Source organism: Heterodontus francisci, chromosome 5, assembly GCF_036365525.1.
Source record: "Heterodontus francisci isolate sHetFra1 chromosome 5, sHetFra1.hap1, whole genome shotgun sequence".
In the NCBI taxonomy this organism is placed as follows: Eukaryota; Metazoa; Chordata; class Chondrichthyes; order Heterodontiformes; family Heterodontidae; genus Heterodontus; species Heterodontus francisci.
In genome coordinates this window covers 134586112-134603514 of record NC_090375.1, presented here as the reverse complement: position 1 = coordinate 134603514, position 17403 = coordinate 134586112, and the positions used below count along the sequence as shown (strand labels likewise).

Below are 17403 nucleotides of genomic sequence, written 5' to 3'. Positions count from 1 at the left end.
GCCAGGGAAATCTCATGGCTCCTTTTCACCCTCCTAATTTCCTTCTCAAGTGTAGTCCTACATCCCCTATACTCCTTGATATGTTGATTTGTCACTTGCTCTAATTAGTTATGAATTTGGAACACAGATTATTCAAGGCGCAGTTTGTGACCAGATCAACAGTCTGCTTACTGTTTAAATGTAATGCAAGAGGTGGATTTGTAGGCCAGGATTTTACAGGGCTCCCGACATCGGGATCCGTGGCGGTAGGGCGGGGGGGGGGGGGCCTAAAGACCGTTCTGGCAGTGGCCCGCCACAGAGCCCGATGCCGGGAGGGCCAGGCCCAATCTTCCTGGCAGTGCTAAGGCTCTGTGGAGGCCACCCGTTACTAGGCGACGTGACCCGGATTTCCATATGTTAATTAATTGAATAAATAAATTTAAATACACTTATCTGCAATCTTACAGTCGGGCTGTGATCTTCAGAACAGCGGTCAGCACTTCTGTGCCTTCACTTTCACATCTGGGGTGGTGGGAAGGGGGAATGAAAGACTTTTTTAGTGGCTGGGGGTGGGGGGGGTGGTAAATGGGGTCAAATTTTCATCATTGGTGTAGGAGATGGTGGGATGGGGTGACCTGTGATCTTTGTTCAGTTTGGGGGGTGGTGGTCGGGGGTGGGGGTAAGGTTATATTTGAAAATAAAGTGTTTTTTTTGGGGGGGTGGGGGTGGGGAGGACGAGGCCAAAACTTAATTTTGTTAGTGGGCAGTTGAAAGGGGCAGTAGAGTTTTGATAGTAACGGGAGGGGAGCAGGGTCACTTTAAAAATTTAAATTAGCCGACAGGGCTAGCTGCCATTTAAAAAATGCTGCCAGCGCCTGCGCACAGGCAGCTGATGCCATTGTCGGCGTCAGAGAGCCTGCCCCTCCACGTGAGGGGGTGGGGGGGGGGGACTATTGGCACATTTAAATTAGCCACTTTAAATTAGCACCTGCCCTCAATTTCATAAAATTAACTATTTGCCAGTGAAGCACGAGTAGAGCTCTTTCCTTGTTGAGTTTAGTGCAAGGCTCAGGGCGTCGCCCACAGTATCAGTTTGGTTCACAAGCTTCTCATTACAATCTGTACCTTCCAATTTCAGGTCAGTAGGTGTAGCATGGCGGGAATTTTGGGTCACTATTTTAACTGGAGGGAGGGGAGTGCAGTGGAGAGGTGAGGGGTGGCAATCCCCACGGGGAACTCAGGGTGAGGCCTGGGATATGAACTCCTGGGCCTCATTTAATTTATCCAGGACAGCCTCCTTCCCGAAAGTAGCAGGATTGATTCTGGCTGCATAAGCAGAAAATAGGTCAGGAGCTTTAGGATGTTGGGGTTACAAGGGAACAATCCTTGGCATTAAGCTAGTCCTGGTCAAGGGATTTGGCAGCTGATGCCTGGGCGAAGTGTGGGAGGTGAGGCAAGCTCCAAGGACCCCTTGCAGGGCCTGGGAGAAGCACTCCCGCTCCTTCTGGCCCGTAAGGATTTTACAGAAAAGTAAACTTTTTCAACTTACATGAACCTCTTTTGGCCATTCAGTGCCTCCTGGCAGGTTTCTCTTGTGAACCTGACAGAAGACAGACATCCAGGTCATTACGAAAATCATGTTGCAGCATTGATGCTGTCATTGGGGTGTGATTTTTAAATTTAAATTGGGCCCTCATTAGCCTGCAGCTTGACCTTCGGTTGACTTCTAGCTGGTGAAGATGGGATGTTGCATGGTGCGGCAGGTGCGGCCACGGGCCAGTAAGTGGTCTTGGCCTGACCTACCCACACACTTTTCTCACTTGGCGAGGGTGGGGGGGGGCGTGGGGAGAATTAAAATCGAGGCCTTGACAGTCAAAATTGACTTCTCCAGTGAAACCTCTATGTATTGCATTTCTAACAGGATGTAATTTATGATGACATCCTTCTCAATCTGATCCATTGAGGTTGTTCTTTTATAAATCACGTTACATCTCACCTGTCTTCTAAAACTTTAATGTTGTCATGTAGTGCTTTTTGTTGCTCCCTCAACTGTTGATTTTTATTGTAGTATTCTTCAAGTCTCTGAGCATCTCTGGAGAAATAGAATTATATATTAACACAGGACACAAAATATTCTGGGATTATTTAAAATAAAACAAGTCCAGCAGTCGCCTCTTATTTGAATGTTAAATATTAATGTTTGATTATCCCAATTCTGCGCTGAACTCCAACTGGTTTACAAGTAATACAGTGGAAAATATTTGCCTGTCTAGGCACATGGTATGTCATGACAAATGCAAATTTAGTGCATGTTGTTGTCCCAATCTGTGTGAATCTTCAAGAACGTACACTACAATTTAAAAAGGAGGTACAGATAGCAACTCTTCAAACCTGTGCAAGACTTATGCTGATTGATTAGTTTTTTTAAAATTAAGAACTGGGATTAAATAAATGACTAATAAATGCCAAAGACTTGCTGGTTGATAGGTTAATTGGCCATTATAAATTGCCCCTAGTATAGGTAGGTGGTAGGGAAATATAGGGACAGGTGGGGATGTGGTAGGAATATGGAATTAGTGCAGGATTAGTATTAAAAAATGGGTGGTTGATGGTCGGCACAGACTCGGTGGGCCGAAGGGCTTGTTTCAGTGCTGTATCTCTAAACTAAACTAAATGTAATCCTGTCCCCCCTTTTCTGTAGTATTTAGCTGGGCAGCTTCGCGGATGTTTCTCAGTTGCATTTGGTACAATAAGATAACTTTTATTTGTTCATTTAAAAAATAAATTTTCTTCCAAGTGTGAATGGTCAATTAAAAAAATAAATTACTCAATGTGAGTGTTTTCTGTCCAAGTCCAGTTGCCTTTTAAGTTGAAAAATGAGCCAGGAAGCACAGAATCTTGGGAGAGTTTAAAGAAGTAGCATGCATTCAGATTTTGAAATGAAGCAACTCAGACTGGAATTTTGGAGTTAATAGAAATATTATGCCACTAATTTGTAAGATATTCGGTAGCTAAACTTGACAATACTTTAGAACCTTTTCAAGCTACATGTTTAATCTTTACAGCCAGTGATACCGAGACACAAGTTTAAATGGATTCCTTCATTGTCTATCAGTTTCATTCATTTGCTCAAATTATACTGATGTGAGGACACATTTCCAGAAATTCCAAAATGGCATTTTTAAAAAAAACAAAAGCATAAAAATAGAAAAATATCAAAAGTAAATTAAAAATAAAATAGGGATAGGGAAGTTTATGTTCTTTTAACAAATGAGATTGACAGGTTGAGTCAAGAAGTTCAGACTTACTAATGGCCTTTGCCCCAGTGTCTACAGAATCATTAGCTGTAATGTTCAGCAAAGTCCTACATAAGAGCTCCATTGTTGTGCTTGTTATCTTACTGAAACATTAAACTTCAGGAATTTAGGGGAGTCAGTAAGTGACTCTCGTTAAGGACCATTATATCTTCAATGAGATACTTGTATAATGACTAGTCATTTTGCAAAGAATGTAATGAATCACAACAAACTATTCAACAAATCTGCTAGATTCCTCCATTTATGAGCCATATCTATAAAAGGTGAAAAAAAACTCAAATTCACTTCAGATTTTAAAAAATCTATTTGTACAAAGTTAATTTGAATTTTCACAAAAGGAGATATATTACAAAATAAATATCACACAATAGACTACCCATTTTGCTTGCTTTATCTAACAGCCATACTTCACAAGCTACAGGAACCTATGCAAGGTTAACTGGTTCAAAAGAACCAATGCCAAAATGAATTTTTCTTGTCCCACTATGCAGGACAGTCATACACGACTTCCCACTTGCACTCTGCATCAAACTGAAACCGACCTAATAAAGTTTCTAACAAACTAAAAAACAGAACCTAATAGGTTCTGAAAAGATAATTGGAAGGTATATGTTGTGTGAATGAAAGAAAGACTTGCCTTTCATTCAAAGAATTAAAAACAATCCTGCAAGGTGGGTAAATCTAATTTTTTCTTCATTAGTCATCCTTTACACACTGTAGGAGGTGCAGCGCAAAATCTAGGAGTACAGCTCCTGTTAAGGAGCTCCGCCCCTGCTAAGAAACAAGCATGAGCAGCTCAATATTTCTAATCTTCAGTTTGGCGAACAAGAATGGAGACTACCCAGAACAGCATGCAGATAGGGAAATCTACGAGTCTTGTCTGATTCTTGGGCAGTGGATGAAATGAGTAAATAATTTTCTGAGACAGGGAAAATGACTAAGACAACCCTAAGAACCAGAGAGTACAGTACAGGAGGCCATTTAACCAGTCATATCTGTACCAACCCGACTGTCAGAACAATCCAAAGCTAATCCTGCTACTCCATTCGCTGCCCACAACCCTGTAACAACTCAATCTTTACGCCAAAGCAAATAATGTACACCTAAAATCTGTAATTCACTAATTACATGAACCAAATCTCTCACTCTGAAGTGTTTCCCATGCAAAAATCTTTAAAATCGCACTTTCCAAGAACCTCAGTTTAAGTCGGTAGCATAATGGTTATGCTAACCATGGCAACTGGGGAATTTAAATTCAGTTAATTAAGAAACCTGGAATACAAAGCTAGTAATTGTGACCATGAAACTACCAGATTGTTGTATAAACCCATCTGGTTCACTAATGTCCTTTAGGGAATGAACTCTGCTGTCCTTACCAGACTTACCTATATGTGACATCAGGCCGATCATAATGTGGTCGATTCTTAACTGCCTTCTGAAATGGTCCAGCAAGCCATAAAGCTGTATTCAAGAAGATGGGTCGCCACAGGACAATTAGGGATGGATAGTACTACGTGCTCAGGGACAGCAGCCTCAAAGGCTCAATGGAGAAAGGCCACCCTCATGGAGAGGCACATGGAGCCCGACACCAGGTGAATGCAGGAGGTGCACGACAAGATCCACAGCATGGCCTTATCCATAAGGTCTATGGAGCGATGAATGGATGGGATGGGCCAGCCACGCATCTCCCCATTGCCAGGAGCTCAACCACTCCAGGCAACCACAGGAGTGCATATGGAGCCTGAAAGGGCAGAGGAGAGGCAGAGTCTCAAGGTACTTTGATAACATCTTTGGTCCCTTTGACGGTGCTGCATTCTGGTCTGACGACTGAGGCAGACCCCCGCACAGATACAGGTGGCCTCAACTGTGGGGGCCCCCGTAGGGTTCAGGCACCCAGAGGATGCAGGCCATGGCCATCTAATGCACCGAAGCAAAAAAGGCAGCAGCCTGTCCCCACATCAACTCCAGGCACAGGCAGAAGTGACCATAAGCAAATGCATGAACTAGCACTTGGGGTTTCATTGAGTTATTTTTTTTAAACTGCAGAAGCCTTTAATGTTTTACAAGAGTTAAAGATCATGACATTTAAAGTAAAATGACTGCTGTACTAATTTTGATGCAACAATTAACAATGACCAGATGTGGAATCAAACAAATAGATGTTATTTTAAAAAGGTGAGCACCTCATGAGGGCCTGTACTGACAGAAAGCCTTGGCATATAGTGCGGACGGTACAGATAGATGCGAAGGGTCTCATGAAATGTTAGCAAGGCCACATCTGGGACAGAACATGTTGGTTCAGTGGCCCATTGCACTTGTCCTCATGTGAAGCGTTGCAGATCAGTGCTGCTCAAATCTCCTTGCCATGTATGTCACTGTACTGTGAACTGGGCCCCGCAGCGCCACTTTCATCAGCTGGCACCTTGTGAGGCGCCTCATGCTCACCCTCCTCCTCTGAGGATGCCGCCTGCTCAGTGCTCTCCTCTGGCTCCAGCGCTACTCCCTCAGGAGCAGCAGATCGTCATCTACTGTGCATTGCACAATGATGTGGGATACCCTTGAGGGTGGATATTTCACAGCTCCCCCTGATTTATCGAGGCATCTAAAGCTCATCCGGCCTGCTCAATGGTGGCCCTTGTAGTCACATGGCAGTGGTTGTTTGTGTCCTCTACCTGTGTAGTGGGGTTGTGAACAGGGGTCAGAAGACATGGCTTCAGTGGATACCCCTTGTCTCCCAGTATCCAGCCACGAAGGTATTCGGGTGGCCTGAAGAGTTGAGGCAATTGGGACTGTCTAAGGACGGAGAGTCATGAGAGCTTCCCGGAAACATTGCGCACACCTGCATGATCTGCTTATGGTGGTCGCAGACAACTTGAACATTCAGGGAATGGAAACACCCACCCCCAGCCCCTTTCTTTGTCTCTCTCCCCTTCCCCCGGCCCCTTCTCTCTTTGACTCCCACCCCCTGACCCCCTCTCTCTCACCCTCCCCCACCCCCATGGCACTCTCTCCAGGACCCCCGCCCCCACTCTCTCTCTTCCCTCCCCCACTCTGACCCCCTCTCTCCCTGTGGGTCCCCCCACCTCTTTCTCTACCTCCCTCTGGCCCCCCACCACCTCTCTCTCTCTCTCTCCCCCTTCTTCTGTCCCCCCCACCCCCAGGACAGAAGCAGAGAGAGGGATCGCTCAGCAAATAGTTGGTCATATAAGGAGTGTTTGCTGGCAACCTAACAACTAGGTGGTGCAATAATAGGACAAGCGCAAATACAGCCTGTTCCACTGGAACGACACTGTGTGCGACGTTCAGACAGCTTCCGGGATCAAAAATGGCGCTGCTCAATTTATCACAGATTTAGCACCCCGCTCTCTGGCGTCTTGCTCCCCGCACCCCCGCTCTCCAACCCCCCCGCCCCCCAGCTGCTAGTTCCAGGCTGCACCACTTATCTTCGCTCGGCCACTCACTCCCATGTTCAATTGTTCTTTGTGCACCGCCCAAAGCAGCAAGGCGGGCCGGGAAGGGTGATGGGTTGATGTAGGACCGAGTGGTCAAGAGGAGAGAAGTTGGACTAGAGCTAGCGGCTGGAGAGCAGGGGGGGGCGGTGGCGGGAAGCAGGGAGCGAGCAACCGCAGAGTGAAGCCGGGGGTGGCGGTTGGGGGGGGGGGGGGGGGTGTGATGCGGGAAGCGAGGAACAATCAGATGCTTTACCGCGCATGCGGGAAGACCAAGCGCATGTGTGGAGACCGAACAGGCGCGTTACGCGATGAGGTTGGCACTGCGTGATAACGTTTTCCCGCGCATGCGGCAACCAGTCCTGACAAGACGGCAGGTCGCACATGCGGAGAGAGCAGGAGGCCATTTGCGCATATGCGCAGCTTGCAGCACTCTGATGACGTCGGTGGGCTGCTGTGCTGTCAGGAGTCACTTTGTTTATTTTTTTTTAAAAAGCGCAAGTGCCAGTTTCGCAGCTCACAACTGCTGGGAGCGGGAACAGCCGTTTCGCAACTTCGGACAGACTCGGGTTTTCTGGCAGCTTTAAAAAAAACCCTGAATCTGTCCGAAGTTGGAAAACTGCTGTTGCCGATATCAGAACCGGTCAGCTGTGTAAATGACTTGCGATCTTTTTTCAAAGCCGGTCTGCAGACAGAAGTCAGTGGAAAATTTATCATTTCCAGACACGGACCCGTGGCGAGGACGACGAATAGCCCCGGTACGGTTTACCTCTGTGGGCTGGATGGAAACCTTTGGCGAGCCGTATCCTGGCCCGTGGGCTGTACGTTGGTGAACCCTGGGTTTGATACACTGCAGGTGCAGCAATACTAAAATAAGGTTAGTTGTCTCTATTTGATCGCCTTAATGTCAGCTGGCTTGTCCATGAAATACATTTTCCTTTACAAATACTCTGCCTCTATTTAGTGGCTGCTTATGCATTAAATCTAGGGCAGGATTTTGTTCTCCCTTGGAGGTGAGCACAGAGGTTGGGAGGCAAATAAAGCTTCAGGGGTACCATTCCTGACATCGTCCAGGCCATCCAATTGGCCAGCAACTCGAGGCAGGAGCTCGTCCATTAAGGGGATGGTGTTCCTGATGGCAGGCAGTTAATTGGGTGCCCAATGTGGAATTGCAATGGGGGTCCAATGGAGGGCAGAGGCGGACTCTTCCCCACCTTCCAGCCTGCCGCTGGGAACCCTATCGCTGGAATATAAACCGGTCCCTAGCCAGCCTGCTTCTTTGGGCCAGCATGATGGACAGTTTCAACTAAGCCTAGCACAGTATTATAACAAGAATTAAGATACTTACAAACACCTCTCCTTCTTTAGTTTGGTTACTTTCACTTGCAGCACTGCAGGAAAAAAAATAAGTTTTAGGATGACATAACAAAAAGTATTACAACTTTGTAATCAAGATCAAATGAGAAGGTATGCAGGAAGCAGAAATCCTCTAATCCAAGTGAGTTATTGAAATTATATTTCTTTCCTTTATTATCTGAAAAATGAAGAGGAAATCACAGCATTAACTAGCAAACACAAAATTCTTCAGATGCTGGAAATCTGCAACTAAATTAGAAAATGCTGGAGTATGGCAGCAAATCAGTCAGCGTCTATGGCAAGAACAGACAAGTTAATGCTCTGGCTCTTCATAAGAAGTTCTGACAAGGTGCACATCTGAAATGTTAATTTGTCTGTAGTCTCCAAGAACATTGCCTGTTGTATTTCTCCAACATTTTATTTTCATTTTTATTTGCCTAGTTGTCAAATTTACAGTTTTAAAATTATAAAAATAGCTGGTCATTGATAAAGTTACTTTCCAGTTACTAATGCTTTTCGAAAGTTGTAAACAGTCTTACTACTGAACAGCACCTACAGTGTAAAGCAAATAATCTGAACAACCAGTAACAGAATTAGCACCAGATCCTCCTGCTCTCCCTATCCAAGGGGGAGATAAGCAATGCTTATGGCAAGAATGCAAGTTGAGTTACTGGTTATCAATAGTAATAGCATCAGATTATGAAATTTAGCATTTGCACAAGTTAGCGGTTTACTTATATCACAAGTGTTTGGATTTCTTTTAAATCAAATACCAAGTGGGTAGTTTATATCAGTGCCTGCTCTCAAAACATCAAAGGTATACCTCCCCTGCAGCAGGAACCTGCATGTGTATAACTCCAATTTCTCTCCTGGCAGCCAGAGTGCCTTTTGCAGCCTGCGGCATAACTTGGTTGTTCATACCTTCCAGACTCTTTTAACCAACGCTTCAGATTATTTTGTGATATTCAAGATAGTTTAAAGTGGCGTGCAACTTAAGAATTTGTATTGGTTGTATTTTGCTGTATTTATTTTGCTTCTGTGTAATTATAAATATGATTTACAAGTAGGGTATGATAGTGTGTTGCTTTCTGTAATAAGCAGCCCAGGTAACTTCAGATATAGAAGTACTCAGTAAATGAGTCCTGTGGCATACTACCCATGTGCACAGCATGCAAGCTTCAGATCATAATGTGTGTGGCTCTGTTAATTGAAAATACATTTTGCTATAAACAGGAAGAGTTATGAGAGTTTGAATTTGACATCATTTGATGTGCACAACATTACTGTTTCTCAGCAAAAGCTTTATCATAGCTGCTGGAAAAGCATACAATATCAAGTAGTTGCTCAATTCAAAGATCAGATCATCAAGAAAACTTTACAATGAAATCATATATGTGTATTTTACATTTTTTTTTAAAATCAAGCAGCACAATTACCTGCTAGCTTTAAAAAAAAGCAACATTTAAATGGATACTGTTCATTTGTAAGCATTCAACACCTATGAGATGTGGGTGTTCCATCATGTGGATCAGTAGTGAAAGAAGGGAAAGAAAGCCCTTTCTATTCCTCCAAGTCAAATAGGCAACTGCGATTAAAATCATATAAAGTGCACTTTAATCCTGATCCACACCCATCCAAAAGTATGAGACTGCCCAACAATACAGCTCCTGTATGAACAGGCATTCTGTTCAACAAAGCATTCCAAATTGAAAGAACTGCAATCTGAGCCACTAATAAGAGAAGCAGTAACTCAAGCAGTGCATGTAATTCAAACACAAAAGCCTACTGAATCCAACCAAATCAAAAAGCTAAAACACATCTACTGTAATGCAGAGAACTTGTCACTACTGTTACGACCAGGTGAGATAGGGGTCTAGGGGTTCCCTCTCAGCCTTTGCCTAGTCTAACCGTAACAGGGTTTAATTTTAAAACACTGTTTTTGGGTCCCCCCTCAGTGAATCCTTGTTCACTGCTTTCCAATGGTAAGGCAAAGAAATCAGACAGGTTTTCTTAGATTTAACCAAGAAAGATGGAAGTTTATTAATCTTAAACTTGAATTCGGTTAATGACTACGAGTACGTGATGCAACCACGCTAGCATGCATACGCGATAAACACACCAAGATAGAGACAGAAAAAGTAGAAGGAATGAAGGGGAAAAGTTTGAGTATCTGGTGATCTCTTTTGTAAACAAGTCATTTCTTCACTCCAGCAACAGTTTAAAATTAATGTGCATATGACAAAATTAATATGCCTCATTCTTGGCAACTGCGGGTCTTCATGACACTATCCTAAAGACATGGAAGAGTCTTAAATATTAAAATTTGCGTAGCTACTGAATAGCTTTATTAAGTCCAAACAATCCTTGAAGAAAATTTAATCTCAAGGAAACAACTTCAATCTTCTTAAACAACAAAATGTTTGCACTCGATTCTCATCAGTAGCTAGCATTCTATGCGATTAAGAGGCAGATCTTTTTCTCCCAACACTAAGGGCAATTACTGTGGAGCATACCAGATGTGTACTCTGCTGGGATTCAGAGCTCAGTGCCTGACCCTCCTCTGAGGCTCAAACAGAAGGGGGTCACTACTAGCTTTAGCCATGAAGAGATAAAGAAGTCTGGGTGTATCCTGGACCTTGAAGGTAGCCTTCCCCTATAAAAGAGGCATGTACAATAAATGTGCATGAGTCATTAGATACCAAAAGTGGCAGGTGAGCATTGGCGAGTGCTGAGATTACTTATAGTCACCAAACATTGTCATTTTCATTTCTGTGGTCTTCTCCTTTAGTGAAACAGCCCAGGCCCTCTGAATAGCCATGTTGCCATACCATGGCTGCAGCACTCCAACAGGCTGCATATCTCTTCCGAAGAAGGGTCACTGACCCGAAACGTTAACTCTGCTTCTCTTTCCACAGATGCTGCCAGACCTGCTGAGTGAATCCAGCATTTCTTGTTTTTGTTGCATATCTCTTCAATCTGGCTTGGAGGGAGCTCGGTTAAGACGGCAGCACCAAGGTGCAGTTCAGTCAGTCGAGGAACAGGAAAAACGTATGGCTATGAAGATCAATGATACAAGAATAGGAGGGTGGCGTGTTTGACTGTGCGGCTGCTATTTTTATTCCAGGAAGGGCAGAATGTTGCATGGTCAGGGGAGGAGAGAAAAAGTTGGTACGAGTTCAAGAAAGGATTAGACCTTAGCAGCTACCAAAAGGGCATGTGGTTCTTCCCACTCAGCTTCCTCTAAATACACCATTTTTTTTTTTTAAAGGGGGTGGGGAAGGAAGAATAGTGACATATTCGCCTCCAGCAAATTATGAAGTACTTACATAGCATTCTGCAACAAATCTTGAAGTAACAAAAACATTTTTCATTCAAAAGTAAAGGCTCTTTTTGACAATAACTGACTCTCAAAGACAGCTCAGGAATAAACCGTGCCAGTTTTTTTAAACCGGGGAGGTTTCTTTTGATTTTCACTTAATGCTATTGAAGGAAATCAGTATTCAAAGCCCTCTGACATTCATTTGCACGTAATTTGCATCAGCATGCCTCATTTAGGCACAAACAACAGAAAAGCCATAGTGGACATTCAGGTGCTGTTGGGGAGGATTAGTGACCATTTTCTCTGTATTGCACCCGTTTTCCAGGTGCTTTTTGGGAGCACGGAAGACAACAATTGGTTCCTTAATTTGCTGAAACAATAAAAGTTCTTAAAAATGTTAAGGGGAGTTGTTTTTTTCCCCACATTCTGACGCTTGGTGTTTGGCGTTACTGTGGTACAATCTTACATTGAACAAACAGGTTTAACAAGAACAAGGTAACTTCGAAAAGGTAATTATACAACACTCCAGTCCTACCTGCAAACTTTATTGGAGGCCAGCGAACAGAATTATATGTATGCATTTTAGTATAAAAATGCAAACTACCACTTTCTCAATTTGAGAATGCTGTGATGGGGGAAAAATAATCAAAGTTGTCCACTCTCAAATCTGGATACACAATAACTAAGGCAATTCTCCCTTTACTTCCTAAAGATTTAAAACCTCAATATACTATCTCTACATACCCTACATAAAAGGGGGATTAATAACTTACCAGGTTATGGACAAAAAGCAGGAGTGTGAGGCATAACATGACAGCTTTTGCAAGGTGCCAACATAGGCATGATGGGCCAAATGGTCTTCTCTTGTTTGTAATTTTCTATGATTCCATAAAATTTCTTTAACAATTGAAAGCGCTACATTCTTTCAAAATGGTAACAAAATCATGAATAAATTACAATGAGTTTAAAATTAGATATTTTTTTTAAATGAACTCTTCATATTGTCATGATGGTTCAAATTTCTAAATATGCCTGCAGTTGCTTTTAAAGGGCTGTGTAGATCAGGGCTACGTTCTCTTTAGCATGGAACTAAACAACTGTCGAGCAATACCTGCAAGACCTGGACAGCAGAGACCAAAAGTAGATCCCAAAGCAATTATCAGTCACTGCATTATATAGGTATTAATGGCCCAGATATATTGTAGCTTTTGTGTCAACATGACATTGTTTTCTTCTCACATTGATAAAGGGTGGGATATATCTGCAAAGTAAACAAAACGATGGCATGGTGTATTTTGATGATCCATGGGAGATCAGCGCTGCCCTGGAGGCAGTATAAATATAAGCAGAGCAAAAGATGTTCCAAAAAGTTCCCAGGAAGGAACTTTTTGAAACTCCTATATTTAATTTTCCAGTGTCAGAGAACAAGCTGCCCCGTCAACCTCAAACTAGCAATAAAAATGTAAAATAAAAATGAAAAATACTCAACAGGTCAGGTAGCATCTATGGAAAAGCGAAACAGAGTTAACATTTCAGGTTGATGACTCTTCGTCATAATTGGGAGTACTTAGATGTCGCTAAGCATGGCAGGGGAAGTGAAGGATCGAACAAAAGGGATGGTCTGTGACAGGGTGGAAGGGAGGAAAGGAGGAGAGATTAAATGACAAAAGGGATGATGGTGCAAGGCAAAAATTAAAAATGTAATGCTATTTGGACAGTGGCTCTGTGTTGACCTAAGTCAGTCTCAGTAAACATTATGGCCGGGATTTTATTGCAAAATTGCTGCCGGGAACCCCACGTCCCCCCTTTTGTGGGAGGCCCGCCGAATCAAGTTCGAATTAGGCACTTAACTGGACAGTGGCTGGCCTTCCACAGGATCAAGGACTCCAGTGACGGAAGTCCCGCCCTCTGAGAGCTGATAGTTCTTTAACTGAGCAGCGTTACTGCGGAGGCGGTGGCTGCTGCTGGTGGAGCACTGACCCGAGGCCTAGGAGCAGTGCTGGACTCAGACCACAGGTAAATCAGGGCTGGAGGGGTCTCGTGGGGTGAGGGTCACAAAGGAAGGGGTGTGAGAAGGGGGGCAGGTAAGCAGCAAGAGTGGTGGTGGGGGGAGCAGCCCTCTCAGCGGGAACCCCCCTTGCCCGATGGTGGGTCCCTCGTCCAGGCGTTAAGTGCAACCTCCCTATGGCGCAGGCCTCCCCACCCTCACAGCCTCTGGTTAAATCCCAGCAGCGGCAAGAAGAGGCCCTTAAAGTGGACGTTAATAGGCTAATCAAGGGCCTCAACTGGCCGCTGGGTGGGAAAACCATCGACGGTTTATCCCACCCCCAACAAAATTACGCTGCAACGGGGAGGCGACAGGCCCTCCGCCCCTGCTTCAATTCTATTGGCCCCCCACCGCCTCCAAACCTGTCTTGGGGGGGGGGGGGGGCCATAAAATTCAGCCCGATATGTGCAATGGGAATATTCTAAGTATAGGCAAACACCTTTTTGACAGTATAAGATATAAAAAATGCTTGCCCGACAGCTGAACATAATTTTGCCCTGCCGTCCACACCCTGAAAATATATCCTTGAAGGAGAAAAAAAAAGGATTTTAACAAATGCTAAACATTCAATTTCACAATGCGCCTATATAAAATCATGCACCAGATGACCGAAACTGCTCTTCATTCCCTTAAGAAACATTAAACAAAATTTAATCAGACATTCCATGCTGTGTTCTCGCACAGTAATCAAGATAATGAATGGGTAAAAGTCTCTCACATAATGATGTCCCTAAAAGGGAAGTCCCCAGATTCAATTCCATCCCTTTAAATTCAACAAATTGAGATCTCAGTACAAATTTTGCTAGAATGGGGCATCTTGTAGTAGTGTGTTCCGTTGGATATTTTCCTTCACTCCTCAGCTCAAAAATGTTTTGTCCTCCAAGTTGTTTGAAGTACAAGCAGCTAACAATGCCACAATTGTTAGATTTTAAAAATCTCTTAACAATTTACCACCTGTAGGAAAAGCACAGATTAAATTGCTTCCTTTCTGGGTTAGAAAAGTTGACTGGCATTGCAGTAAAAAGATACTTGTGCTGTTATGTAACAACCCTAACTTTGTGCAGTGAGATTAACTGCCAATTAAGGCGCAGATGCAGCGATTTCTTGAAACTCACAGAGGTTGAGGCGAGTTGTCATTTATGCAAGGATGACTACAAATCATCCAGCAGCAATGTGTGGAATTCGTAACTCACAGGGTATCTCTTCCTCGCCTCTAGTTGCAGGATTATTTACACATTAAATGACAGTGAGCACCATTAAACTTGTCATTACTTTGGCAGCAAAATCTGGACTTTTGTCTTTGATTTTCCATCCCCCCTCCCACGCCCTCCCCCTCCTCCCCCCCTCCCCCACGCCCCCCCCCCCCCCACGCCCTCCCATTTTCCTTCTAAAGGCACTGACCCTTTGCTAGGGCATAAAAACAAGAAATGCTGCAAATACTCAGCAGGTCTGGCAGCATCTGTGGAGAGAGAAGCAGAGTTAACGTTTCAGGTCAGTGACCCTTCTTCAGAACTGGCAAATATTAGAAATGTGAAAGATTATAAGCAAGTAAAGCAGGGGTGGGGCAAGAGATAACAAAGGAGGTGTAGATTGGACAAGGTCGCAGAATAGCTGACCAGAAGGTCATGGAGCAAAGGCAAACAATATGTTAATGTGTGTTGAAAGACAAAGCATTAGTACAGATAGGGTATTAACAGACTGAAAATTGAATAGCCGCAAGTACAAACATGAAATAAAACAGTGGGTGAGCAAACTGCACAAACCAAGATGAAATAAAACAAAATAAACAAAAAAAAAGGAAAAATAACTAAAAATAAAAGTAAAATGGGGGGGCCCCATCATGCTCTGAAATTATTGAACTCAATGTTCAGTCCGGCAGGCTGTAGCCTGCCTAATCGGTAAATGAGATGCTGTTCCTCGAGCTTGCGTTGATGTTCACTGGAACACTGCAGCAATCCCAGGACAGAGATGCAAGCATGGGAGCAGGGGTCTCATGAAATGGCAAGAAACCAGAAGCTCGGGGTCATGCTTTTGGACAGAGCGGAGGTGTTCCACAAAGTGGTCACCCAGTCTGCGTTTGGTCTCCCCAATGTAGAGACGACCACATTATGAGCAGCGAATACAGTATACTACATTGAAAGAAGTACAAGTAAATCGCTGCTTCACCTAAAAGGAGTGTTTGGGGCCTGGGATAGTGAGGAGGGAGGAGGTAAATGGACAGGTATTACACCTCCTGCGATTGCAGGGGAATGTGCCGTAGGAAGAGGGCGAGGAGGTGGGGGTAATGGAGGAGTGGACCAGGATGTCGCGGAGGGAACGATCCCTTCGGAATGCTGACAGGGGAAGGGAGGGGAAGATGCGTTTGGTAGTGCATAGGGAATATTTGCTAGTTGCCACTCTCTTGTCCCTTGCCTAAGTGTCCATTACGCAGCTAGCAGTAAGCTATTTGACAGCAGGAGGCATTACAGACAAGCCCAAACTTGTCCTACAAATGCTGGATGATTTTCCCATTCTCTAGCCCAGAGACACAGATGAATTATAGTATTCCTAACTCTTGCCCTGGAAAAGTTAAGTGAATTCATTGGGCTTTGGGTTCAATATTCCATAAAATGGTGTTCACCAAAGATCTCGTAAGGCTGGCTTGTTAATCTCAGATGACAGACATACGATGGCATCATACTGATCTTACAAATAAAGTGGTCACTTCTTCAATGGTCATGTCACAAAGCAATACAAGACCTTCCACAACGATTAACACAATTATCCTTAACAATTTGTACAGCAGAGTTAAATGATAAATTTGGAAATACAATCTCATTATATACACCTGGATTTTTGAAATGAAACATAATGGTTTACATACAATTTATATCAATGGTCTATTGCACTTATTGCAATACTTAACATTAGAGATGCTTTTAAAATTAGTGATTAAGAGTTTGCAATAAATTTCAAGTATGTTCCAAAAGAACAAACTATATCCTGGCTGCTAAGTCTATACATATAGGCCAAGCCCATTAGTGTCAGTTATGATATGCACAGTGCTGATGGAAGGTCACAGACCTGAAACATTAACTCTGATTCACTCTCCACAGATGCTGCCAAACCTGCTGAGTATCTCCAGCACTTAGTTTTTATTTCAGATTTCCAGCATCTGCAGTATTTTGCTTTTATTTTATCCCATTGGTATCCTTGTGCTTAAAAAAAAAAGCTTAATTTTAGGAACCCCCTCCAAGGCTGACCAACTGGCACAATTAGCAGAAACATGCAATGGTGATTAGTGTGATCTGGGGGGCGTGGCCAGCTTTGCAGGCAGGGCTGGCTTCTAGCACATTGTTGTAAAAACAGCACAAAAGCTTGCAGAAACTGGATGTAATTTGCACTTGAAATTCCTTGATCTTTTGCTATGATGTGGCTGATTTTGGGTGAATTGTGCTAAAAACCAGTGCAACCTAGCGGAAGCTCCTATCAATAGAGCTGGTTTCTTCCACTTGATTTGTAAGCACCTTTACTGAAAGGCTTACAGAAAGTCACAACAAACAATGGTATATTTTGCTCCAAATCACTGCCACTCAATAGGCAAAACATTAACCACAAAACTGCTGAGACAAGGTGTAGGATCTGCTCTGAGAGTAGAGAGAAGCATTCTTGAGGAAGCTAATCAAATTGAGCAAGGACAGGTAATTTAGGATGTTTGGGAACTATGATTTATGGAGGTCAGCGGTGAGCTACCAAAATCACCTTCATTAACTCCTCACTTGCTGCACACCCCTAATCAGAAAATGAACAAAAAATATATAAACCAGCCAAAGAGGAAAAATCTACACCAAATACTCCGAGAGTCTGATGAACGACCTGAAATTATAAACTGTTGCGATATGGCCTTTCTCCCTGGCCAAAGGCACAAAACAGCTCTTGGTGGACTTTTGTTCTCGG

The 17403-nt window shown here is 43.6% G+C and overlaps 1 protein-coding gene across 11 annotated transcripts in view; it reads right to left on the bottom strand.

Moving 5' to 3' along the window:
* rbbp8 (retinoblastoma binding protein 8) overlaps positions 1-17403 on the bottom strand; it is a 195543-nt gene that overhangs the window by 76903 nt on the left and 101237 nt on the right. For 10 of the 11 annotated variants that reach the window (XM_068032150.1, XM_068032152.1, XM_068032154.1 and 7 more), the window contains 2 exons: positions 8094-8136; positions 1976-2071 (listed from right to left, as the gene is read on the bottom strand). In XM_068032150.1, coding sequence (XP_067888251.1) covers positions 1976-2071; positions 8094-8136 — 139 coding nt within the window. Of the gene's footprint in view, positions 1-1975; positions 2072-8093; positions 8137-14185; positions 14422-17403 lie in introns of all 11 variants that reach the window. The other variant, XM_068032160.1, reaches the window with a different exon arrangement.